General features: G+C 39.8%; 1 protein-coding gene and 1 long non-coding RNA gene across 7 annotated transcripts in view; one reads left to right on the forward strand and one right to left on the reverse strand.

The window, feature by feature from the left end:
- Positions 1 to 9,259, reverse strand: part of LOC118523911 (uncharacterized) — a 43,676-nt gene extending 34,417 nt beyond the window's left edge. For 4 of the 6 annotated variants that reach the window (XR_013441842.1, XR_013441841.1, XR_013441844.1 and 1 more), the window contains exons 1-2: positions 8,835 to 9,259; positions 4,680 to 4,775 (exon numbers count right to left, since the gene is read on the reverse strand). This is a non-coding gene — a long non-coding RNA (uncharacterized LOC118523911). The remainder of the gene's footprint in view (positions 1 to 4,679; positions 4,776 to 8,834) is intronic. The other 2 variants (XR_013441846.1, XR_013441843.1) reach the window with 1 other exon arrangement.
- Positions 9,260 to 9,566: 307 nt separating this feature from the next.
- LRPPRC (leucine rich pentatricopeptide repeat containing) overlaps positions 9,567 to 27,787 on the forward strand; it is a 103,332-nt gene continuing 85,111 nt past the window's right edge. The window contains exons 1-3 of the mRNA XM_036073702.2: positions 9,567 to 9,764; positions 24,626 to 24,825; positions 26,166 to 26,288. Coding sequence (XP_035929595.2) covers positions 9,616 to 9,764; positions 24,626 to 24,825; positions 26,166 to 26,288 — 472 coding nt within the window. The 5' untranslated portion in view covers positions 9,567 to 9,615. The remainder of the gene's footprint in view (positions 9,765 to 24,625; positions 24,826 to 26,165; positions 26,289 to 27,787) is intronic.

Raw genomic sequence — 27,787 nt, forward strand, 5'->3', positions numbered from 1 at the left:
TAGTTCGGTGTGCATCAGAATCACCTGGGAAGTTTATGTAAAATATGTAGTCGTGGGATCAGTAGAAGTTGAAGAAACTACGCCCCCTAGAGCACCTAATTATACCTAGGGAGGTGGTAGCGTGTAGTGTAGAATTTGAGACTTTCTTTGAAAGTCTTCTTTCCAAGCCACTTGGCCAGTAGGTCATTCCACCTCTGCTCTAGGGTATTTCTCCTCAACCTCTTGCACTATTAGGCTGTGGAATATTTTTGGTGTGTTAGTTTCAACTTGGAGTACATCTGATTTAAGAAAAAAAAAATTCAGTCATCCTTGATTTGTTCCTTTTTTGAAACTTTGTAGGATAGCTTGGTTATATTTTACTCTTTTGGCATTTTCAGTGCATTATTTTTTTAAAAAATGTAATGAATTTATAATCAACAAAATGATAAAGGAAATAATGAGAACACAGAGAATGAATTAAAACACTTAAATAATAATAAAAAAGAATAAACACTCATCATGTTTAGAGGCAGCATGCTATTAAAGAATAGTGATCCTATCCAAACTCAACATTAAGGAGGGCCTTTTATTAGTGCAAGAGCAAAAACCCCTCAAATTAGCTTAAGTACGAAGGTGATTTGTTGGCCCAAATAACTGGGAACTCCAGGGGTAAATTTGTCTTCAAGCACAACTGGATACAGAAACACCAATGAAGTCATCAGGCCTCTCTCCAGTCCTTGGCTCTGCTTCTCTACACATCCTCATTCTCTACCAAATACAGGTGTCTTCATGGGGCAGGAAGAATGGCTCCCAGCAATTACTGATTCATATGTTCATGGCTGATGACTCTGGGATTACATATCTCCCCTACTAGCCACAGTTAGTAAAAGTCAATGAATTATGTCAATTGCCTTACTTTGGGTCCCCAAAACAATCACTCTAACCAAAAGGATGGGATTGTCTCATAGTCTAGGCCTGGGTCATATGCTGATCCAGTGACCAGAAGTGGGGAATGGTATAAGAAATCAAAAGTATGTATGTTTGGGAAATACTGTAGACCAACCCAAAACAAAATGCTGACTAAAAATCCTTCTAACATGCAGTAATAAACACATATCTTTCTTCCAATATATAATTCATTTTAAAAAAAGATTTATTTATTTTAGAGAGAGAGTGCCCGTGGTGGGGAGGGATAAAGAGAGAGGGAGAGAGAGCCCGAAGCAGATTCTGCACTGAGTGGAGTCTGACACGGGGTTCTATCTCACCACCCTGAGATCATGACTTGAACAGAAACCAAGAGTCAGACACTCAACCGACTGTACCACCCAGGTGCCTCCCCATACATAATTCAAAAAATGCTTTAATCTAACATAACTCAACTGTCCCACCCTCGATTGAAAACATACCGCTCACCCTTCAGTGGGAGACAACCTAAAGACACACATCGTTTCTATATCCTGCTTTGTGTAACCTATTTCCAGGCCACTTGCATTTCTCCCAAACAGGCCTGGAAAGCAAGATGGGTAGCCAAGAACAAGAGCCATATCAGTGTCTTTGCAACTTAATGCAATGGAAAATCCATATATTCTTTACTTAGCCCAAGTAAATGCTATTAATCTCTCTCTCCAAACTGAACTGAAATTATTGAAAAGAAAGTTGCATAAAGGTGTCCAACTTCTTTTTAAAAAGTTTTATTTATTTAAGTAATCTCTTCACTCAATGTGGGGCTTGAACTCAGCACCCAAGATCAAGAGTCGTACAGTCTTCTTTTTTTTTTTTTTTTAAAGATTTTATTTATTTATTTGAGACAGAGAGAATGAGAGAGAGAGAGCACATGAGAAGGGGGAGGGTCAGAGGGAGAAGCAGACTCCCTGCCGAGCAGGGAGCCCGATGCGGGACTCGATCCAGGGACTCCAGGATCATGACCTGAGCCGAAGGCAGTCGCTTAACCAACTGAGCCACCCAGGCGCCCAGTCGTACAGTCTTCTGACTGAGCCAGCCAGGAGCCCCAAAAGTGTCCAACTTTTAAAATGTAAATTATTTTTCAACCCTTAGAGAGATACAAGCTATAACAAAACCTCCACATTATCTATTGCTCTAAGAAAATTAAATACATTTTCTAGTTCCTTAAAAACAATACAAACAAAAAACTCCAATTAACCAGGAAATTTCAAAGACCCATGACACATTTTAGGGATTAATAATGACTGTTAATAAAGATTTCTTAAAGTTTATGCTTGGCTGTTGCAAGGATTATAACTGGTTTCTGTCTTGAAGTACACTGAAATGCCAATTATGTTTGACTCCTTTTCTGTATTGATTTATGCAGACACTATCTGCCCTGTGGGAAACACATAAACTTTCAGCCTTCACACATGGCAACACTGGGAAAATATCAGCAACAACCCCTTGTTGCCAGTGCTTGTTACTTTCTTATAGTAAATGACCCTGCATCTGTCTTCCTGGTTTGTGTGCTCATGAAAGAATTATTATTTGACAGAAGTGTTGCTGAAGGGTGTAACAATGACAAATTGGACCTCTACTTATAATGAGAATCTGGGGGCTGTGTGCAAATAAAGGTCTAGGCAGAATATTTTTTGAATAATTGAGAATTACACACATGAATAAATTTGGATATGAAAAATGTAGTCACAGATGGAGAAAGCCCTTGATTCATCAGACAAGTGCCTTAAGAGAAAATACAATCATAACTAAACATTAAATCTGCTGCTTAAAATATATTAAAGCTTTTAAGCAAAATAGGCTTTTAAACTCAAGGCAATCACTTGGTTCTTTGCTCCCACTATTTTGAATGTATTTGTGTGAAAATTGAAGGAGACTCCAAAAAGGCCAACAAACAATTATGAATGATCAGTACTATTTTCTGATTCTTTGTGATCCATCATAAGTTGTTATGAGGTAAAAAAAAAAAAAAAAAAGGTTAATTGACCAAAGTAAAAAGAGATTAATGTCCACTGGGGTGTTGAGTACCATACTTTCAGCTCAAATTTTGAAGATAAATGTTTCCTTAAAAAAAAAAAAAAACCAACAAGACACCACGACAGCCACTCTGGAAAATAGTATGGAGGTTCCTCAAAAAGTAAAAATAGAGCTACCCTATGACCCAGCAATTGCACTACTAGGTATTTATCTAAAGTATATAAACATAGTGATTCGAAGGGGCACCTGCACCCCAATGTTTGTAGTAGCAATATCCATAATAGCCAAAATATGGAAAGAGCCCAGATGTCCACTGACAGATGAATGAAGATGTGGTATATATACCACATTCATCTGTGTGTGTGTATATATATATATACACACACACACACATAGAATAGAATATTATTACATATATATATAATAGAATATTACTCAGCCACCAAAAAGAATGAAATCTTGCCATTTGCAACAACGTGGATGGAACTAGAGGGTATTAGGCTAAGCGAAATAAGTCAGAAAAAGACAAATACCATATGATTTCACTTATATGTGGAATTCAAGAAACAAAACAGATGAACATTGGGGAAGGGAAGGAAAAATTAGACAAAAATTGAGAGGGAGGCCAACCATAAGAGACACTGAACTCTAAGAAACAAACTGAGGGTTGCTGGATGGGAGGTGGGTGGGGACATGGGATAATTGGGTGATGGACATTAAGGAGGGAACGTGATGTAATGAACACTGGGTATTACATGCAACTGATCAATCACCAAATTCTACCTTTGAAACTAATTTAAAAAAAACTTAAAAAAAAAAACCCATCACTTTGGGTTTTTTTTTTTTTGACCACCACTTTGATCTTAAATGAAAATCTTTGTCTTAGATTGTAATAGCTATAATCTCAGATATTTCATATTACATGTAAAATTATTTAAAAAATGATTTAGGAACAACGGCAAGTTTTGATGTTAGAACTAGTTGCTGAAGAAGTCAATCAACCCTGTCGCTCCTATGAACAGGTCTCCAGCTCCCCTAGGTACTTTTGCCCGCTGGGTGCTGTTTACTTTGCATTTACATTGACATGAATGAGTACAGTTCTTTTCAAACTTCTAGTCATGCTACATTGAGTATCGTGAAATCAAAATACAATCAGCATTTCAGCTTTTTCTTTATGAACATTCATATACATACAAAAGTAGAAAGAATAGTAAAATCACCCATATTCCATGATTATCAAGATATTATCACATACTTTCTTGCATCACCACACAGCCCATTGTCACACCTAAAAAAGTGAGCCATAATTCCTGGTATCATGCAATACATCTCAGGTGTCTAAAAAATGTTTTCTTACAACTCGTTTGTTCGAATTAGGATCAATCAGCATTTTATTTATTTTTTTTAAAAGATTCTATTAAATTTGAGAGAGACTGTGTGCGTGAGAGAGCACGAGCAGGGGGAGGGGCAGAGGGAGAGGGAGAAGCAGGCTCCCCGCTGAGCAGGGAGCAGGGAGCCCCACATGGGAATCGATCCCAGGACCCCAGGGATCACAACCTGAGCTGAAGGCAGAGGCTCAACCCACTGAGACACCCAGGTGCCCCTGGATCAATCAGCATTAAAAAAAAAAAAAAAAAGTGAAATAGAAGAATAGATTACTGCCTATCATGGGCATCACATGTAGGAAGGCTCGTTACTGTTTTATGACATTTCTTTTTATATGTGTGTATTTGTGTCATTTATAAAATGTATTTTCTTACCACTGGTCACAGAAACAGAAGCGTGAAAGCCACTGGTTTAGTGATCTTCTCCTCTACTCCATAGGCTCTGGGCAGATTTCAGTGTCCAAACACATTCTGCAGTTTAAGGAAGGATATATGTACATGAAGGAGAGCTCTGTATCTTTGCTCCTGCTGTTCCCTCTGCCTAGAACTCCCCTCGCTACCATGCCTACTATCTCATGTCTTCCCTAGCCTCCAAGGGCTGAAGGGTCATGGAAACTTTTTCTGTTCTCCTGCCCAGCTGTCACTTGGTTTGCCTCTTCTTTGTTGCTCTTATCACACTGCCTTTGGTAATGGTTATCTGGATACAATATATGTTTTATACTACTGTATAAATTAAGCTCATTAAGTGTTATCATGTATAACTTCTTTGCCCTGAGATGTAACCTGCTCTATGCTTTGCTTATGCTAAGCACTTAACTGAATAAATTGAATTGGGAGTTTGACACACTAGCTATAGGTTATTAGGCAGTGTCAAAAAAAAAAAAAAAAAATCAGACTCCAAGGAGAAACTGGAGAAGAACCCAAATTCATGAGGTTAGACTAAATCATGAAAAGTAACAACAACAATAATGGTAGCTACATCATTTTTCAGAGTTTCTTATGTGCCTGGTACTGTAAGAACTTCACTTATTTTATCTAATATTCCCAAAAAATCCTCGGAGGAAGGGTATCACCAGCGTTACACATAAGGAAACCAAGTAGTTAAGTACTTTTGCAGAGTCTAGCATCTAAAAGCTGTCCTTCCTAATAAGATTCTATTCAGAGGCTATGGGACTCCCAATTTTTTCACCAACATTTGAATCCACTTCATAGTTCAGAATAAACTAAGGGAGAAACCAAGGATGATCAACTTGGACTTCTCTTCCACTTTGTCACAGCTTCTGCAGTCTAAAGAAATTGGAGGATTTGAGAAGTCTGAACTGAAAAACAAGCAAACACCACTATTTCCCTCTTATACACATGCACAAAACACACACACACACATGCACTTTGCATGTGTTAACTATTCATTCTTCAGACCACAACCTAATGATCCTTTCCCTGGGAATCTTTTTGACTCCCAGGTGAGGTACATACTTTCTTATGGAAACATGTCTCTTTCCCTCAGAACCTGTTTCAGTGTGTAACTTATTTAGTGATTATTTGATTAATATCTGCCTTGTCCTCTGGAATACAAGCTCCATAACAATAAGGACCACTTCTGTTTTTGTTCATCATAGTTTTCCTAGCACTTAACTTGCTGCCTGGCAGATTTTAGGTTTTCAATAAATAGTGAATGCGTTTATGAGTGAATAAATGAATGAATAACTAGACAAATTTCATCAGTTGTTGTTTCATACTTTAAGAGGAAGCCTGGTACAGCAACATAGAGAATGTTGGTTAGGGATGAAGGGTTTCAGGGATAGAAACAATTAGGAGAACATCCACTCATTCTCACCAATACCTCTCCCAGCTTGTTGCATCTGTAACCATATACCTAATCTTTCCTTCTGTGACAATGGCTGGACTGTCTAGATCCTTACCTAAAGTCAAGCCCTTCATTTTTTACTGGACCCTATTCCCTCTTGCCTCCTCGATGTACTCATTCTCTCTCTCATGCATTATCAAATTTTCACTTCCTACTGCAGCCCTATCCAACAGAATTTTCTATGATGATGGAAATGTTCTCTGTCCATGCTGTTCAATATGGTAGCTACTAGCCACTTGTGGCTATTGAGTACTTGAAATGTGGTTGGTTAATCACCAAGGAACTAAATTTTTAAAAGTTTAAATTAACTTAAATAGTTACATACAGATGATTTCCATCAGCAACAAACATGCTATTATTTCTTCCATCTTAAAAAATAATTCACCTCCCTTGACTTCACACCCCTTCTAGATACCACCCCTTTCTCTGCTCCCTCCTTCACAGTATATTCCTCAAAATGTTTGTCTACACTCCCTGTATCCACTTTCCCTTCCTTCATGTACTCTTTTTTTTTTAATTTTTTTATTGTTATGTTAATCCCCATACATTACATCATTAGTTTTAGATATAGTGTTCCATGATTCATTGTTTGTGCATAACACCCAGTGCTCCATGCAGAACGTGCCCTCCTCAATACCCATCACCAGGCTAACCCATCCTCCCACCCCCCTCCCCTCTAGAACCCTCAGTTTGTTTTTCAGAGTCCATTGTCTCTCATAGTTCTCTTCATGTACTCTTTAACTTAACTTCAGTCTATCTTTTGACTCAAGAGGTCACCATAATGTTACTCAGCATCACCAGCGACCTCTGTGTTGCCAAATCCTGTGGTCAATGTTGAGTGCTCATTTTACCAGAACGAACAGCAGCATTTTATATGGTTCATAACTCCCTTCTTGAAAGACTTGCCGCTCTGTTACTTGGGATCTCACCTTTCTCTCTCTCAGGTCTCCTCTTACCTCTCTGGCTATTCTTTCTTGGCTTCCTGTGCTGGATTTTCATCTTTGCATCCTCTAAATACTGAAATGTCACAACCCTCAGTCCTTAAACCTCATCTCTCCTCTATATTTCCTTCCTTGGTGCTTTCATCCATTTCCATGGCTGCAAATATTAGGTATAGGCTGCAGACGCCCACATGTATCTCTTGCTCTGAACTCCAGACTTGCACGTCTTAGAGCAACCCCCCTACTGAAACCTGATATTTGGATGTCTAACAGGCACCTCAAGCTTCATATTCCATAAGATCACTTTTTTTTAAAAAAAGATTTTATTTATTTATTTGACAGAGAGATAGAAAGAGAGCACAAGTAAGCAGAGTGGCAGGCAGAGGGAGAGGGAGAAGCAGGCTCTCCACTGAGCAGGAAGCCGGACGTGGAGCTTGATCCCAGGACCCCAGGATCATGACCTGAGCCAAAGGCAGCCGCTTAACCGACTGAGCCACCCAGGCACCCCACCATAAGATCACTTTTGATTCACCTTTTAAATCTGCTCTTCCCTCAATCTTTCCCATTTTAATCAGTGCCACCTCCATCTTTCTAATTGCTCAGGCCCCAGGATGTTTGGAAACATCCTTGACTCATATGCCACAGCCAATCTATCAGCAATTCCCTCTTTGTCCTACTATTTAAATAAAGCGAGAACCTGACCCTTTCCCATCACCTTACCTGTACACCCCCCACCCCACCCCCCAGTTCAAGCCACTACCATGGCTAGCCTAGATTATTGCAAGAGACTCCTGACTGGTCTCCCTACTTTTATTTACCTTTATTCTCTTAAAATCACCTCTCTCAACAGCAGCCAGTGATCCTTTAAAAATGTAAATAGATTCCTATCACAGCAAAACACCAAGCTTTCCAATGGTTTCCCATCTCTTTCTAAATAAAAGTCAAAGTCCTTACAACAGCCTATAATAATCTGCATAATCTGGCCCCCAACTACCTCAGACCTCCAGGTAGGCCCACCCTCCCCTCCCAGACTTCCTCTTTCCTCTAATCCACATGGTCCTCCTTGCTGTTCTTTGAAGGGGCTGAACATGCCACCTTCAATCTCTTTATCCTGATTTATCTTACATGACAGTTCTTATCTGTCTGCCCAAACTAAACTTTGGAGCCCTTAATCAGAGTCCAGACTCGCCCTGTTTTGTCTTCTGCTGGATTCCCATCTCAAACAGTGCCTGGTACTGAATAGGTGTTCAATAAATCAGTGTTGAGTGAGTGAATTAATAAATTATACTACTAATGCCTAGTAGTATAACCCAGCATAAATCATTTAACCTTTTTTGGATCTCATTTTCCTCATCTCCCAAAGGAGAGACAAACTAGATAATCTCAAAATGCTCCTTTACTCAGTAAACATTTAATGCAACCTACTGTGTGCTTGGCACTGGGTAGGTGCTTCAGCTACAAGAAATGGTCACAGACCCTGCTCTCCAGGAGCTGGATAAGGAGTGGATAAACAGCCACATGGGGAATTACCATAGAGGGCTTCCAGAGAAAACTTCTGAGTGTTCACCTGGCAATGGGTAGGATACACCTAGGCGAAGAGGGAGAACCGGCTTCCCACGTGTGTACTGGGAACCTTTCCAGACTATAAACCTTGTGAAGGCAAGGGCCTCCGGTTTTCTCCCCAGATTTGCCTCCAGACTCTTATTCCTATCGTTATCTTACCTCTGATGCTGGTGCATTTACTGAACGAAGAAGCGGGGTGGGAGTTGGGGAAGATAATGAATTCAGTTCCAGCTTTAAAACTATACGATCTTGGTTAGCATCCACCTATGTCATAAAGCGAGGCACAGCTTATGGACTTAGGCTTGGACCTACGTATTGTTTTACACTGTTCTCAAGCCCCAGCAACACAAATCACATCCTCTATAACCCTGGAGGCCCCTGGCACAGTGCAAAGGTCCTCAACGTTTTTTCAGTCCCACACGTCTCAGAGCTTTCCTATCAGGACGTTCCCATCGGCGCGGCAACTTCGGCGCTGAGCTGATACCGCTAAACGCCTGCGACAACATCCGCGCACGCCCGCGAATCGTCCCACACGCTGGGACCTTCATAGTCGGCTCTTCTCGAGAGTTCCCGGGTGTCCTTGCTAGTTGGCCCCCCGCAAGCCCCTGCGCTAACCTGGGAGGAGTCGACCTCTGCTGACTCTACCAACTGAAAAGTGCAGGGGTGGAGGCACTGAGCATGCTGAGACCAAGGCTAGAAAACGAAAAGAGAAGCACTCTCAAATAATCAGTCACGTCACATTATTATTGGCACATCGTACGGGGCTCCTATGTCCTCAGAGAAATCTGTTTGTCTATCTTCTAAGCTAAAACAACGCGTGGCTCCCCCTACGTCTGGCGCGCCCGGCCTTTGGTCTCTCCCGCGCCGGGCGACCCCGCGGTCACGTGCTCCCCCTGTCCTTCTCGCCGAGCGTGCATCCTGCCGTAGGGACGGCTAAGCTATGGCAGCCCTGCTGAGACCAGCCCGCTGGCTCTTCCGAGCCGGGACGGCCCCGCGCCTTCCGCTTTCCCTGCGCCTCCTTGCAGGCGGCCTAAGCCGACCGCACGCCGCCCCTTGTCTGCCCGCCGCCCGCGCCGGGCCCGTCGCCGGGTGAGTGCCCAAGCTCTACCCTTTGCCCGTCTGCAGCGCGGGCGTCCCCCGGGGTCGTGATGCTGGCGGGGGCCGGGCCCGCCTGTCTCTCTCCGTGCCCTCTTCGCCACCCTGGGGCCAAACGTCCCGGGGTCTGGGACCCCGCTCCCCAGTGGGGGTTTTCGGGTGACAGGGTCAGTCGACGTCAGAAGGTCATGGCCGTGTGCTAGGTTTGCTTCCGGCTTGGATTGTGCTCTAATGGTACTGGGTCTTCCTATCCTCGGGCTACGGGCGACCTGTTAAGCTGCGCGGCGGGGGGGACGGAGGGAGGCTTTGAAGCCTGCTGCTGGGATCGGGTGTTACTCTTCTCCTTAGGATTGACCGGCTTGGATGCTGTCCCACGTGCGAACATTATCGGTGATCAGTAACCAGCTAGAACTTAGATTTTGAGAAGTTTATATTTTGGGGGTGGGAAGGATAGGTTGGGAATTTGGGGTGAGCTAGGGATAGTTTAGAGAGGGACGTTTAATTGTGATCAGCTTGGGCTTTTGCCTGCATTTTCTGGAGTGGAGTTTTCCTCGATATTTACAAGGGTGCGGTATGGGTTGGGAATTGTCAGAGTAGGGCTCTGTGTCAATGAGTGAGTAAGTGAACACGTGCAAGGCATTTCGTGGGGATATAAGGATGCCAAGGGATCCGTGGTGTCAAATGTGTGAATAAATGCTTTCATGGATTGAGGTTTATCGGGAGATAGGTCTGGCATAGACTTGAAGAGAGGATAAGGAAGTTTGATGAAAAAGTATTAGAGTAGTATTCTGACCATCTGAGAAGGGGAGATTGGCACTGAGGTTTTAGAATTGGAGAAAAACTGAGTTTGAAATACTGTTAATAAAGGTACTTTGGGAGACAACTTAAGACTAAGAGCTAAGGATTTACCATTGGACAAGTTACTTAACATTTCTAGGCCTCAGTTTCTTTAGTTAGATGCAGTGGTAATAGAGTTGGTAGTACTGCATGGGATTATCTATAAAAAGCACTTAGCGTAAGGCCTGGTACCTAGTAAGTGCTTTATTAGTTATAATAATAGTAATAACTATGATTACATGGATCTTTGTGGAGTAGCCTGGAAACCTACTCTCTGCATAAAATTATATGGAGGAAACGTTTTATGACTTCTTAACAACTCAGTTATAGATTTTTGGAACGTAGCCTACTTGTAACTTAACAGCCTGCCTGGATTTTGTTATTAGGGCTGAACAGGTTAACCTTCAGGAGCCATGCTTCTGCTTCCTCAGAAAGCATTTCTCTGCTTTCAAAGACTTTTATTTTGAGAAAGTTGTGCCAGTTACTCTTATTTTTTTAGTCCTTAACTATCCCTGTGAGGCCAGAGGAGGGTCGATGGTATCTTTCATCTTCATTTTTGCATTTGAGGAAAACAATACAACAGAATCTAATAGAAAGGGTATTGGTCTGGGTGTTCATCAGACCTGGATTCCATTTACTTGCTACATAATCTTACCTAACCTCTTTGATCCTCAATTTCATGATTTGTAAAGTAGAGGTAACAAGGCCTTTCTCCCTTCTTTGCAGAGCTGATTTCTTGTCATTCAGGATTCAACTTAAATGCTGTTTCTTCAGAGAAGCCTTATCTTGGCACTCAATCTAAAAACTACCCTATTTTAGTTTAATCATGCTATGTCTAACTTGTCTGATACTAATCTGCTTTTTTTTTGTTTATTTTTTTTAGTAGAAAAAGTGAATTGCATAAGAGCAGGACTTTGTCTTGCTCACCACTGTGTGCTCAGCTCATAACAAGCAGTGAAGGAGTATTGCCTCTTTCCCTTGCACTCTTAACAGTCCTTTTATGCAGTCTCCTGTCCCACAGCCTGCAAGCCTGCCCAGCTCTTTCCCACCTGAAAAACAAACCCTTTCCTAGAACTCTGGACTTATATCTAGATGCTTACCAGATTCCCTTCCCCTGTCCCTATTCCTGTCTCCTTTACTTCCTCACTTGGTGTTCACTCTTCGACCCACTGCAATCACACTACTGGCAAAAGCCATTGTTGTTTTACTTATTAATTTTTTATTGTATATATTTTATTTATTTATTTTTTAAGTACGTTTCATATCCAGCGTGGTGCCCAGCACAGGGCTTGAACTCGCGACTCTAAGATCAAGACCTGAACTGAGATCAAGAGTCAGTTGCTTAACTGAGCCACCCAGGCGCCCCTATTTTATATTTTTAAATTACAAAACTCATGTTCCTTGAGGAGCAATTGCAAAATACAGAGGGAATAGCAATAAATTAAAAATCATCCTTAGGTGCCTCGCTAGCTCCGTGGGTGGAGTGTGTGGCTCTTGATCTCGGAGCTATGAGTTCGAGCCCCACTTTGGGTGTAGAGATTATTTAAAAATAAAATCTTGGGGCGCCTGGGTGGCTCAGTCATTAAGTGTCTGCCTTTGGCTCAGGTCATGATCTCAGGGTCCTGGGATCGAGCCCCGCATCAGGCTCCATGCTCAGCGGGGGAGGCCTGCTTCTCCCTCTCCCACTACCCCTGCTGGTGTTCCCTCTCCCGCTGTCTCTCTGTCAAATAAATAAAATCTTTAAAATAAAATAAAATAAAATCTTAAAAAGATAGATAAATAAAACAAAAAAATTACTCTTAATTCTATCACCCAGAGAAAGCCATTGAGATATATGTGTCCTTTGTGGATATTTGTGTGTGTATGTGTGTGTATATATATATATAATTATGTATGTATAGATGAAAGTTTATTTCATTTAATTTTTCCAAGGGACCTCTTAATTACCAAATCCACTTTTTAAAAAAATTTTTTTAAAGATTTTATTTATTCATTTGAGACACAGAGATACAGAGAGAGAGAGAGAGAGCATGAGCAGGGAGAGAGGCAGAGGGAGAGGGAGAAGCAGGCTCCCCGTTGAGCAGGGAGCCCGATGCGGGGCTCGATCCCAGGACGCTGGGATCATGACCTGAGCTGAAGGCAGACGCTTAACCATCTGAGCCACCCAGGTGCCCCCCAAATCCACTTTTAAGGCCTTGACCTCTGGCATGTTATTCTGTCTCCTATTTCTCCCTTCATGAGACCCTTTGCTTGGCATTGATGACACCAGTCTTTCATGATTCTCATCTCTTTAGGATTTTTCTCATGTGCTTTGTTGCTTCCTTTTTCTTCTGTTCATTTCTTAAATGCTGATGTGTTAGGGGGAGTTTGTCTTTAGTTCTTATGCTTTTTCATTCACTGTGGGTGAGTTCATCCATTTTCCAGGCATCAACCCCTTCCTACCTATCTGATAATGGCATTATTTCTCTTTCTGGTTATAGACCATTTACTAGACACCTCCACTGGTTGAACTACAGGTGCTTCAAACCCATCACATCTCAAATTGGACTCATGTTTCCTCTCAAATCTGTTCCTTTTGTGTTCCCTGTTTTAGTAAATGCAGCCATTTCTGTCTGCTTCCTAGAGATTTCTCATTCTTATTTCATTGACACCTCCCTGACCCGACTCACCTCCTATGTATTGATTACACAAATGATTAGGTTCTGCTAGATTTACTCCATCTGGAATGAATCCCCTCTTCTTCCTCTAACCCTCATGTTATTCCCTAGTCTCCTTGAGACTGCCATACCTTCATGTCATTTTCCTACTTAGAATTAGATACTGTGATGGCTTGCATTAGTTCCAGGATAAGGTGCTTCATGATCTGGAGATGGCTGTGGAGCCTCACTCATGAGTTCCTTTCCATGGCATCCTGTGTTCTAGCTGTACCAAACTACTTCTGAGTCCTCTATAGCAGGGCTTTTTAATGAGCATAAGAAATCCTTGGGGATGCTGTCAAAATGTAGATTCTGGGGCGCCTGGGTGGCTCAGATGGTTAAGCGTCTGCCTTCGGCTCAGGTCATGATCCCAGGGTCCTGGGATCGAGTCCCACATCGGGCTCCCTGCTCCTTGGGAGCCTGCTTCTCCCTCTGCCTCTCTCTCTCTCTCTGTCTCTCATGAATAAATAAATAAAAAATCTTTAAAAAAAAAAAAAAAATGTAGATTCTGATTTTGTAGGTCTAGACGGGGGAACTGAGATTCTGCATTTCTCACAAGCCCCCAGATGGTAAAGGTACTATTGGTCCAAGGCTCTGAGGGGCCATGTTGCACATCTCTTTGCCTTTGAATGTGGTGTTCACTCTTGGGATGTGTCGCCCCTTCCCCCTATTCACGTGTTCCTTTTCTCTGTTAAATCTTGATTGCTTCTCCCATTTGACCACTCCTCTTTTGTGCTTTCTCTCAGATCCTGAATCACTAAGCATCCATTAGCATGATTACATATGTACCAAACAGCACTCCAGACCTGGCTGTAAGTTCCTTGAAGGCAGTGATTTTGTCTTATTCTTTTTGCCTCCCCTGGTGTCTGACTGTGGCACATAGTATGTGTCAAATATTTTTTGAGTAGATCAGTGAAAATCTTAGACGTTGAGGAAGGAATATTGTGACATGCAAAGACATTTGAAGGGATATTTAATCCATGCCTGTAGTGTAGTGAACCTCCACAAATTCCACCCCAATCTTGATTGCCAAGAATGTCCTGTGAAAGACAGATGAGCATTATTGAGTGAAATTTTAGAATTTATTAATTCGTTTTCAAAATTGAAACACCAGGGGCGCCTGGGTGGCTCAGTCATTAAGCGTCTGCCTTCGGCTCGGGTCATGATCCCAGCGTCCTGGGATCGAGCCCCACATCGGGCTCTCTGCTCCGCGGGAAGCCTGCTTCTCCCTCTCCCATTCCCCCTGCTTGTGTTCCCTCTCTCGCTGTGTCTCTCTCTGTCAAATAAATAAATAAAATCTTTAAAAAAAAAAAAAAAAATTGAAACACCAGAAAGTATATACTTCTTTTTTTTTTTTAAAGATTTTTTATTTATTTATTTGACAGAGAGAGACAAAGTGAGAGAAGGAACACAAGCAGGGGGAGTGGGAGAAGCAGGCTTCCTGCCGAGCAGGGAGCCCGATGTGGGACTCGATCCCAGGACCCTGGGATCATGACCTGAGCCGAAGGCAGACGCTTAACCATTTGAGCCACCCAGGCGCCGAAAGTATATACTTCTATATTCTTTAGTCTTGCTCCTCATTTCCCATTTCAGTACTTTTTTCTTTTTTTTAAACAAATTTTTCTTTAAAACCAGCTCTTCCCTTATCCTTTGTGGGGAGTTTAAAGGCCAAACACTGTTGCTTTGCCCCAGACTCTTTTTTTCCTAACACTTCTGGATCAGAAGCTGCTTATATTTTCTTGTGAGAGTTTTTAGACTTCTGTGCTTCAGAAGAAAGATAAGCTTTGAATTAAATCTGTTTGGAAGTGGATCTAGATTGATGATTGGCTTAAGGGTGAAGAGCACATACTGCCCTATGACAGAATGATGTGACTTCTGCGGTTGGAAGGAAAGAAAACTTTCCCTTGTTTATTTCTTAATAAGAAAAAAAATCTTCTCAGCAAATATTAAGAGTCTGTCTGGGTCCTTTGGAGGTAACGATTCAGCTCTGGTTTCTGTGTGTATAAATTTATCAGTTACAGAGGACTATAATAGGCACATGTACGACTCCTGTATGCTGTTCATAAAAGGAATGTAATACTATGGTTTTTCAGAGAGAAGAGCAGTCACATTTGTTTGTGGTAGGGGCTCACTTGAGTTTAAGAGGACATATGGTAATGAGTAGTCAGACTGTTCCAGGGGAGGATAAGAGCATGGAGAGACTTGGAGACCATACTTTCATCCTGTGTGTCTACATGGGGTTGGGTGTAGTGGAAGTTGATACTGCAAAGGCCAGGTGATTCCTTCTAGCTATTACGGTTGATTAGAAGTTGGTCAGCCATTGGAGGGTTTTGAGAAGTACAAGTCTTGACAAAGTTTACATAGACTGTAGGAGAGAGAAAGGCTGGGGATGGAAAGACCGGTAGGAACAGATTTATACTACAGATGAGGGCTAATAGGACCTCAGCTAGGTGGTGCAGAACTGAAAACAAACAAAAACACTCCCTTTTCTTCTTGAGAGGGAGTGAACAGAAGGTTGATCAGCATGTTGGCAGAATAGATTTGGAGATGAGGATAAATAGGAGTACCTTCAGATTAGATCTTTACCATTTTCAAGTTGTTTGTATGAATACATCACACATGTATTTCATCTTCTGTGGGTTGATATTACAAATTAGGAAACAAGCTTAGAAGAGTGAAGTAATTTCTCTGGGATCTCCAGTTGGGGATTTGACTATAGACACTGATGCCCAGTTTTGAAGTGTTTTGAATATATTGTGCTTTAGGTATTGAAGGGATTACTTAGGGACATAAAGACATTTTTTTAAAAAGTGATATGAGACATTATAAATTTAGGAATTAAAGACTGTCACAAGTAAGTAAGCACATAAGATCTGAGAATGTAAACTCTGGAAGGGATCTTTAGAGTAAATCTTGTCCATCCCACTCTCGCTTTATAGATTCTAAAGAGTCTTGTTCCATATCACATCATAGGTCCCAACCTGGGTAACTGTTCATCACTTCCTGTCATAGCTGAGACAAAGGAGACATACCTATGGACTGGAGGAGCCTGAGTGAGGTGGAGGGGATGTCTGGATAGGTGGAAAGGAATTGGTGTTTGAAGCCAGGAGACTTTTAAGTGTAGAAGAGTTGCCAAGTGGCTTTTTTAGTCTAAGATTTTGTGACTTACCATAAAGCATTAAGCTGTGTTCAGGGGACAGCTTAACTGGACAAGACTTTTTGGAGAATTGAGGTCTTTTGAAATGGTTGAGTGAGGAAGTTCATTGAGACAGCTTTGCAAAAGATTTTTTAAAAGATCACTCAGCAGACTCTTATTGAGTGCCTTAAGAGCTATTTATTGAGCACTGTTGGTTAGGAATCTCATGTATTTTTTTCTTAAGTGATCTTTACAAGGTAGATATTTTTCTTCAGATGAAAGAACTAATGCTTAGAAAGACCAGATACTTTTACCAGAGTCACATAGTTGTCAAATAAGCATAGCTTAGATTTGAATAGCTCTTTAAAAATAAGTCTTGTGCTTTCTGCTAATACATTTTTAAAATTTTTTATTGTTATGTTAATCACCATATATTACATCATTTGTTTTTGATGTAGTGTTCCATGATTCATTGTTTGTCTGCTAATACATTTTTAAAAGAAGAAGATGCTCTAGGAAATGTGCAGTTAATATTTATTATGCTCACTTTGCCAGGTCCTCTATGTACACTTTCTGTGTTGCTTAGACTTCGGGCATTTGTGTACTGCCCTCAGATTTTTTTGTCCAATCTGAGTACTACTGAAACTATTATTTATATTTAACGTTTTTCTTAACATTGGTTTTAGATTTAAACTGACGTTATTATAACTTAATTTTATCTTAAGCAAAAATATTAGTAAAATAAAGAGCTTGATGTGATAGTTATTTTTAAATATTAATTAGAATAGATAAAACTACTGAAATGAAAAATTTTTGTTTAAATACTATCTAAAACCATCTTGCCTAGCAGAAGGGTGATATTTTTGGAAACACGGCAGTATCTCAGTTAATCTTTGTGAGGTAAATACTGTTAACTCCCAGATTTTACAGGCTTAGAGTTGCAGTAACTCGGCCACGTCACGCATCTTATAAATGGCACAGCCTGAAGTCAGGTTGGTCTGTAGGACTCAGGCTCATGCTCTTAAAGCTCAGAGCTCCTGTGTGTCTACCATGCCATGGAGCCTTCTGTTTTTGTCTCTAAGATTGTGCTTGTCAAGTGTTCATGAAGATGATGCATAATAGAGTAGGATGTATACGGAGTTAAGTAAGCCTCTCTAGGGCACTTGTACGTGAAATTTTTGAATTAACAAACTGTACTGGTGAGTCTTGATCGGCTGGGGGCCTTGGTGATAGGTGTTTCTTTCCCATCTCCACCACCCACTCTGATATAAGCTTCCCTCAGCCTTTTACCTATTACTACTGCAATAGTTTCCTCAGTGGTATCTCTGTCTTAATTCTTGCTGCCCTCTAATTTATTCTTCACCCCTGAGCTAGACTAATCTTTCCAAAACAGAAATCGATCATGCCACAACCGCTGCTTGTAAATCGTCAGTAGGGATCTGATACAGTTCTGTACCTTGAATAAAATCTGTACCGCTCATAAAGTCCAGACTCTTTATTGTCACAATACTTCATGACCTAGCCCACTCACTAGCCCAGTCTTCCTCTTCAGCCTCATCCCATCTGTGTTGCTTACTTGCTTGGCCTGCTGACTGTGTCGCTCACTTGCTTGGCCTGCTGACTGTTCTGGCTTGCTTGGAATACTCCCCCTCTGTTGTGTATGGCTGCTGCTTTTCATCCTCAGCTAAAAAATTAGTGGAGGCTTTCCATTCTCTAGTCTCACCCTCCCAGTCCAGGTTTAATTAAGACCTAACCCTAACCCTGTGTGGCTCAGTTGGTTAAGCATCTGACTCTTGATTTTGACTCAGGTCATGGTCCCAGGATCTTGGGATCAAGCCCCAAGACATGCTCTGTGGGAAGTCTGATTGAGATTCTTTCCCTCTCCCTCTGACATCCCCCCCACCCCCCACCCGCATGCATGTGTGTGTTCTCTCTCTGTCTCTCTCTCAAATAAATAAATCTTAAAAAAATAAATAAAAGGCATTATTGGGGCACCTGCCTGGCTCAGTCAGTAGAGCATACAACTCTTGATCTCAGGGTTGTGAGTTAAAGTCTCACACTGGGCGTGGAGCATACTTCAAATAAATAAAAGGAGGCATTATCTTTTTGAATTTTTAGCATGTTAAAACTTAAGTGGAATCGGTATATGTATACAAACGTTTTAAAAAGAATTACATACCATGACCAAGTTGGGTTTATTCCAGGCGTGCAAAGCTGACCCAACATTTGAAAATCAGTCCTTGTAATCACACATATCAACAGGCTAAAGAAAACTCAAGTGGAATAGTTAAAATGAGAGATGGGTGAGAACATGAGATGAGTTTGAGATCCCCATTGCCTGCCAAATAAGCTGGAAGAACAGCTTTATGGACATCAGTCTTGTATTTTATGCACATGTCATAAAATCCAAATGCCTTACTTATCAGCCATTGTTAGCTTTCCATTCTATAGTCTTACCCTCCCAGTCCAGGTTTAATTTTTATCACTTCCATTGTGAACCCCCTATTGCAGCCAGGTTAGTTTCCTTGATGCCCTTCTGCCACGTTGAGCTCATTTCAAGACACTACCCAAGTACAGATCTGGGACCTGTCCTCCTGTCTGTTCTAGCTTTTACTGTGACTTTGGGCAAGTTACTTCAGTTTTCTTATCAATGAAATGAAGATTATGGTAATAATTTTTTGTTACCTAGCATGTGTCATTAAATGCATAATAAACATCAATTACTGGTTATACCTATTCTATCACATATCTGTATCCTCTTTTTTTTTTTTTTTTTAATTCTGGGAGCTCCAAAGTGTTAGATGCTAGAGTGACTCATAATAGCAACGAAGATAACATGGAAGGGAGAGTTTGAGAACATGTGTGATTAGTTTGGTGTACATTTGAAGTTAAAAAAGAACGACTAATACTTCAATAAAAAGTTTATTTGAAAAAATAATCACCAAGAATACCCAAAACATAAGAAGAACTCTTACAACTCAACAAGAAGAAAACTTAAAAAAAAAAAAAAAAAGAAAAAGGAAGATGTAATGGTCCAATTGAAAAATGAACAGAAGGTCTGGACAGTTCACCAAGGACATAAAGGAGGCAAATAAGCATATGAAAAGATGTTTAACATCATATGTCATTAGGGAGTTGCAGATTAAAACAACAATTAGATACCACTACATACCTGTTAGAATGACTGACATCCAAAACACCTGCAGCACTGAATGCTGGTGAGGATGTGGGGCCCTGGGGAGCTCTCAAGTCATTGCTGGTGGGAACGCAGAGTGGTACAGCCATTTTGGAAGACAGTAAGGTGGCCTCTTACAAAGCTAAATAAACATTAGCTTACCATATAATACAGCAGTCACACTCCTAGATGTTTACCTAAATGAATTGAAAATTTACGTCCAAGCAAAAGTCTGCACACACATTTCTTTAGATGCTTTATTCAGATTTGCCCAAATTGGAAGCAGCCAGTATGTCTATCCTTCCTTCAGTAGGTGAATGGATAAACAAATGATGGTAAACCTGTGAAATGGAATATTATTCAGCACTAAAAAGAAATGCGTTATCAAGTCACAAAAGGACATGGAGGGACCTTAAATGTATTTTGCCAGATGGAAGAAGCCAGTTTGAAAAAGTCTCCATGCTGTGTGAGTCCAAATTTAAGACATTTTGGAAAAGGCAAAACTATAGAGGAGGAGAAAGATGGTTGCCAGGGGTTTAGGAGGATGGGGGAAGGGATGAATAGGCGGAGCACAGGGCATTTTTAGGGCAGTGAAACTATTCTGTGACTGCTGTAATGCTTGTCACACATTTGTCAAAACCCATAGGTATGGACATACACAGAGTGAACCCTGTTGTACAGGCTGTAACGTATCACGATTGGTTCATCATTTGTAACACAGGTACCACAGTAATGCAAGATATGAATAGGGGAAACTGGGTGGAGGGAGAAGAGGATATACAGGAACTCCGTACTCACTGCACAGTTTTTCTGTAAACCTAGAAACGCCTTGAAAAAGTAAAATATTAGAAAAAAGTACAGGCTTAAGAGGGGAGTCCCATGGAAGCCTGCTTATAATAATCTGGACTGTGTGCCTTTTTGAAATATGGACATTCAAATATAAAATCATTTTTTTTTTGTACTGAAGAGTCAAAATAATAACCACCGCCAACATTAAAAAAAACAAAAACAAACAACGCTGAGAAAAACAGTGCCAGATTTTGCCAGAGAAAGTTAAAGGGTAATCTGAATATCAGTGGTGAGTGCCAGAGTCTCAGGAGGGAACCTAAGATGTTTAACTCAGAGATGCAAAGGAGCCATTTATGACACATTGATGAAATGATGATAATTTTCCCTTATGTGGTTATATCAATTTTGGTCATCAGAATTTGGAGGCAGGGGCGCCTGGGTGGCTCAGTCGTTAAGCGTCTGCCTTCGGCTCAGGTCATGATCCCAGGGTCCTGGGATCGAGCCCCGCATCGGGCTCCCTGCTCCGCGGGAAGCCTGCTTCTCCCTCTCCCACTCCCCCTGCTTGTGTTCCCTCTCTCGCTGTGTCTCTCTCTGTCAAATAAATAAATAAAATCTTTAAAAAAAAAGAAAAAGAATTTGGAGGCAGTGCCTTCTGTCTTGTGCAGGTCTGATGGGTAGGTGTCTACGCTACATGGACTCACCTTCACCCCTGGACGACTTCTTTTCTTTACTTTCTGTCGCAACATACTTACTGTTCCAGGCATGAAGTTCTTATTTCCTACTGGGTGTGTTTCTGTGAAATTGAAAAATAAATTGTGGGCCAAATAATAAATGAAAACACTGCCGTGTACGATAGCACTGGAGACTTCTTTTGAAGAGTGAAGAATCCTTTGGTTAAATATGTAACCCTTCCCTCACCGTAGTTCATTCTATGGTGGATTCATAGTTCAGCTTATCTAATTAAAGTTGAGTATACTTGTGTGAAGGAGACTTAGACTCGTTAAAGATTTGTGAGAGAAATCAGCTTTAAAATGTTCAGAATAATATTCTGGTTTATTAACCTCTCTGTCTTCTGTCTGAATTTTGTATTAGAGCTTACATTTTAAAACTGCATTTTAGCAAAGGTTTTATTTTTGTGCTTTTTTCACAGCTTACAAGATTTGGGTTGTGTAAAAAAGATCTTTGCAAATATACTTCACTACAATTTTTGAAGTTTCTTTTTCTTTTTTAAACATTTTTTATTTTTAAGTAATCTCTACACGCAGTATGGGGCTTGAACTCACAACCCCGAGATCAGGAGTTGCATGCACCACCAACTGAGCCAGCCAGGCACCTACAGTTTTGAAATTTCTATATTAATCAGTTTTCGTTGTTAAACAATATTATTTATTGCACACTCACCTGAACTTCATATGTTCTGGATGATTTAAAATAATGTTATTTTGTGTTTGCCTATCAAGGGCATAGTTTAGTGACAACTGATCCTAGACAGATGTATGGCCAGAGAAAACCTTTAAAAATAAAGGATAAATATGTAGGCGTGGTACATATTTCTGTGGTTTGTAGGTAGTTAGCATTTAATTAATTCAGCTTATTTAACAAACTAATCAATTAGCCATCTATAATGTGCTGATCATTAGGTTTGTAAAGGTAAGAAGACTTTGTCTTGCTTAATTAGTGTCCTGATTTTTTTCCATTGTTTTCCAATTTGTTTACATAGGTAGAATCATTGAAGGCCAGAGTGCTTGTGATTTGTCCCAGATCACAGTAGTAGAGTTTGTAGTCTAGTATCAAGTTACTGCCTCTGTATTTTACATAATCTTGTGATGAAATTTTGGTGTAGCTTTCTTTAATGTAATATCCCATACTTAATTAAATTTGTGACTGGTTTTCCAGGTTGATAACATAGGTTAGGAAACCAACAGTTTTATTTATTTATTTATTTATTTATTTATTTATTTATTTATTTATTTATTTATTTATTTATTTATTTATTTATCTGTCTGTCTGTCTGTCAGAGAGAGCACAAGCAGGGGAAGCTGCAGGCAGAGGGAGAAGCAGGCTCCCCGCTGAGCAAGGAGCCCGATGTGGGACTTGATCCCAGGACCCCAGTACCTGAGCCAAAGGCAGCTGCTTAACCGACTGAGCCACCCAGGTGTCCCTATTTATTTATTTATTTTTGAAAAGATTTTATTTATTTGAGAGAGAGAGGGAGAGCACGAGCCGGGCGGGGGAGGGGAGAGGAGCAGAGGGAGAGGGAGAAACAGACCCTGCAGGGCGGGGAGCCCCAATGGGGGGGCAGGGCAGCTCCATCGCAGGACCCCGGGATCTTGATCTGAGCGGAAGGCTGAAGCTTAACTGACTGAGCCACCCAAGCACTCCAACAGTTTTATTTTTAAACTCACTTAAATATTTTTTTGGTAATTGTGGTAAAGATGTGCATATGAAAGAAAAATGGGATTATCATTCTGAAGGCATCCCTGGATTAGTATTTTTACATCACACTTAACATGTTAAGATGTGCTCTGTATATATTTAGTTATACTTACTGGCTGCTATTGGGGAAGTTTAAGATATTTTGGGATAAATGTGTAACTCTTTGTACATTAGAAATTTTGTGTTAGGGCGCCTGGGTGGCTCAGTTGGTTAAGCATCTGCCTTCAGCTCAGGTCGTGATTCCCAGGGTCCTGGCATCCAGTCCCGCATTGGGCTCCCTCCTCAGCAGGGAGCCTGCTTCTCCCTCTGAGCTCCCCCGCCCCCACGAAAATAAAGTCTTTAAAAAATTTTTTGTGTGTGTGTTAGAAAGTAGTGTTTGAATACAGAGTAAGTTTAAATTCAATTCAAAGATTTATGACAGGGTTATCCTCACACATAAAGATTATTTTTAAGTTTGATATTTGCAAATCAGGTACAGCCTGTATTTCTATAGTATGAAGTACCTCTGATTTCACGTTTTAGAGTGTTTGGCTAACGTGTTAGGCTCTGTATTAAAATACTGAATGGTTTGGGGCGCCTGGGTGGCTCAGTCGTTACACATCTGCCTTCGGCTCTGGTCATGATCCCAGGGTCCTGGGATCGAGCCCCACATCAGGCTCCCTGCTCCACGGGAAGCCTGTTTCTCCTTCTCCCACTCCCCCTGCTTGTGTTCCCTCTCTTGCTGTGTCTTCCTGTCAAATAAATAAATAAAATCTTAAAAAAAAAAATAAATAAAATCCTGTTTAAAGGCTGTTTGCTCTTTATAAACACACATGTACTAGTCTTACCTTACCCAATTGACAAACTTTTTTTTTCTTACTTTCTGAAAATTAATGATGTTTAATACCAGAAATCCAGTTTTATTTTTTATTTTCTAAAAGATTTTATTTATTTATTTGACAGAGAGAGCACAAGCAGGGGGAGTGGCAGGGAGAGGGAGAAGCAGGCTCCCCGCTGAGCAAGGAGTCTGATGTGGGGCTCGATCCCAGGACCCTGGGATCGTGCATGACCTGAGCTGAAGGCAGACGCTTAACGATTGAGCCACCCAGGTGCCCCCAGATATCGAGTTTTATTTTTGATGATTGCAGTTGTTAAAATAACTGGAAAAGTATATAATTAGCATTTTGACAGATGGAAAGCAGATATGAATTGAGAACTGAAACATTGTCACTAAAACGTTTCAAATTTATTTAGACAGATTGGAAATTCTTTTGTCCTGAATGATTCTTTAAAAAACTGCGTAATTTAAACTTGGGCATTGGTCTTCTATTAAATTCATAATGAGATTACACCTAGAAAACATTTGAAAGCAGTTATCAGAATTTTATATATATTTTAGATCTCTTGTTTGATTTGTAGAGGTGAGAAGAGTTTTGTAGCATAAACTGCTTCATTTTCTTTCATTAACCTGGTTTTGCTAAAGGGAAATTTAAAAAACGCAAAACACTTAACACACCATATTATTGTCTTAGTTTGAAATGATTCCATGCGGAAGGTTTTCAAGACCCTATCAAACAATCATTTAAGGGATTTACTTTGCATACAACTTGTGTGTACATGTGATTTTATTTAAAGCAAAAGGCAAAACTTTCTTTCCTACCATCTTATACTTCTCTGAGCATTTTTGCTTTTGCACCAGAATTTAGGTATTTGGTAACCAATAAACTTTGTATAAATTTTGCTTAAGAAGAGAACTTATATAGGAAGAGTTGAGTTAGTTAATTACCAGTTGGGTTTCATTTTATAGAGGGCTGCTGAACCAAGCCAGGCTATATGCCATTGCTGTTGAGAAAAAGAATTATCTTCAAGAGGAGCCTGCTTCTTCTCATAGAAGGAATGCCAGTCAGTTTGACTGGGCTCTAATGAGACTGGATAATTCTGTCCGAAGAACTGGCCGCATCCCAAAGACTCTTCTACAAAAAGTCTTTGACACTACCTGTCACTCAGGTATTTGAAAATTTTCTGTACAAAAAGTTGAATGTCTTAATAAATATTTGTTTGGGGGCAAGCTCACTGTAGAACACATTATTTGATGTTTCTAATTTTGTTTGTTATTTTTGTTGATCATCACGATTTTATGTTAGGATTGTGATCTTTCCAACTCAGGGCAAAGTTTTGAGTAAAACATTTAGTTTTAGATGTTTATTTCAAAATCAGCAAATAAAAATGGGTCTTTTTGCTTTCCCCAGTTTATAAGAGAGTCACTTTCAGTGGTATATTGTCTTGGAAGTTATTGTTTTTCTTACCTTCCGTTGTATAGTGTCAGCTTTCTCTAAGATGCTAACGTATGATAGATTTCCAGAAAGACTGGTAATCATTATTTCCCTTTCATTTTCACTTAGTTTTACAATCTATTTGAGTCACTTACTCTGATAATCCAGTAGAAGCTTATGGGCCCTCTTACCCGCCCCCCCCACAAGCCCACATGCAAACACGCACATAATTTTGCATGTAGTTATAGAACATGCACCAGCTTCCTAAAGTGCATCTGGATTTCATTCACATTAAGAAGCTGTGGGATCTAATGATGAGGGATATCAAAAGAAGTATTAGTTATAATTATGTGCATTTAAAGGCTGTTGTATCATTTCCTCTTTTTGATTTATTCAGTTGTGTGACTATTACCATAGTTACATTTAGAACATTTTTATCACCTCAAAAAGAAATCTCCAAACCCTTAGCCATTATCCCCCAACCCCTCATCCCTACCAGCCTTAGGCAACCGCTAGTGTACTTTCTGGCCTTGCAGATTTGCTTATTTTGGATGCTTTATATAAATTTGAAATCATACAGTAAGTGGCTTATTTTTTGTTTTGTTTGGTTTAAAAGTCAGCTTTCAGAGACATGTAGATACATGGAAAAAGGGAGAAGGAAGTTATTGTTTTGTAATTGATTGTAAACCTAAATTTGGTATTCATGGGTTTTAACTGTACTGCGTTGTACTATTTTCATTAGATATTAAGAAGCTTAGCCTTTGAATTGCAGTAAGCACTGCTTATAAATTAAGTTCTGGGTATTTTTGTATGGTATAGAGTCTTGCAGATTACATAGACTCATAACCTTAGCTTCCTTAAGAAAACAAACTAATTTTAAAAACATAACTTTTAGAACATTGTAAATGATACTTGTAGATTTGGGTAGGGTTTTTTCCAGCTGGTGGGTACTTTTAGTACTATCTTAGTGAGGGAGGAGATTTTTTAATATTTCCAGATTTCGGTTTATGTTTTGATATTTATCTGTATGATATTGCTACTGTGTTAAATGTTACCTGTTACCTTTTTTCATAGGTAGCCCAGGTGGTAATCAAGCCTTGCTTCTCCTGCGCAGCTGTGGTTCTCTCTTGCCTGAACTGCAGCTCTCCGAGAGAACAGAATTTGCTCATAGGATATGGGACAAACTTCAGAAATTGGGTATGATTGTTTAAAAATATGATGTGTATATGTAAAAGATGGAGATATTTTTTTCTTTTGGTAAATAATAATTTCTTTACATAAATGTTCTAATTCCATTTTATGGAAGAGCTACTTGGTAATATTTATTTGGTGAGTTACAGTGACATCTAGGGGCATTAAGAATAAAATAATTTACTAATGTAGCATTGTGTGTCAACTATACTCAAATGAAAAAAAGAAATAATTTTCATAACAATTATTACTTTTTATGGTAAGTTAAAAAAGAACAAAATAAAAAGGCAGTTGGTTTGTCAAAGTTAAGAATGCCCATACCATTTGACCAAGCAGTTCCATTTGTTAGAATATAGATACAGATATACTCAAATGTGCAAAAGGATATCCTTTATTGTACTGTTTGTAATGGTAAGAAATTGGAACCAACTCTAATGTCTCTCACTAGGATTGGTTAAATAAATTATGGAGCGTTCATGAAATGGAATACTATGCAACTGTTAAAAAAAAATGAAGGAGTTCTTCTATACTAATGTGGGTGTTCTCCACAAAATTAAGGTGTAGAATGGTACATATAGTATGCTACCATTTTGAAGAAAAATGTTTATATCTCTTTATGCATACAATATTAAAGTATTTCTGGAAGGATAATAAATACTACATACAATTTTTACTCTGTACCTTTTTATACTTTTACTCATTACCTTTTTATGCTTTTTATACTGTGAACATAGTATCTCTTCAGAAAATAACATGATTTAAAAGACCATTAGATAAGATTCAATGTTCAATCCTGATTTTTAAAAATCTTAACAAAGAGGGCCACCTGGGTGGCTCAGTGTGTTGAGTATCCGACTCTTGATCTCAGCTCAGGTCCTGATCCCGGGGTTGTGAGTTCGAGCCCCACACTGGGCTCTATGGTGGGCATGGAGCCTACTTAAAAATTTTTTTAAAAAGTCTTAACAAAGAACAGAAGGATGCTTCTTTAACATGTTAAAGTTTAAAGCCAACAACTAATATCATGTGTAATGGCAATGAAATAAGATGAGAAGCAATACTAGAAATTACTGTTTTTTAGATGATGTGCTTATTTACCTGTAAAATCTCAGAAAATCAATTTACAATAAAGTAGTAGGAAATATTAAATGTTCAAGAATCTATAACTTTTCCTAGTAGAAAGCAAAATGCAATAAAATATCTAAGTTTAGTCACAAATATGTAAAATGTCTAGGAATATCCTTCAAGAAACATGTCATGTCGCACCTCTATGGAAAAATCTATAGAGTAAACACAGCCTCACCTCAGTTTTGAATTCATCTAGAATTAATTTTGATGACACGTTTGTTTTTTAAAAGTTTTTAAAAGAATGCATGAATATTGGACTTAAGAATGGGAAAGAGTTTTCTCAGTAAAAGAGCAGCAGAAAAGTTAAAGAATTGATTTCATAAAAAGAAATTTCCACATGTCAGTAAGTCATGTAATTTAAAAACACATGTTGAACTGGG

This window comes from Halichoerus grypus, chromosome 10, assembly GCF_964656455.1.
Source record: "Halichoerus grypus chromosome 10, mHalGry1.hap1.1, whole genome shotgun sequence".
Classification (NCBI taxonomy): domain Eukaryota; kingdom Metazoa; phylum Chordata; class Mammalia; order Carnivora; family Phocidae; genus Halichoerus; species Halichoerus grypus.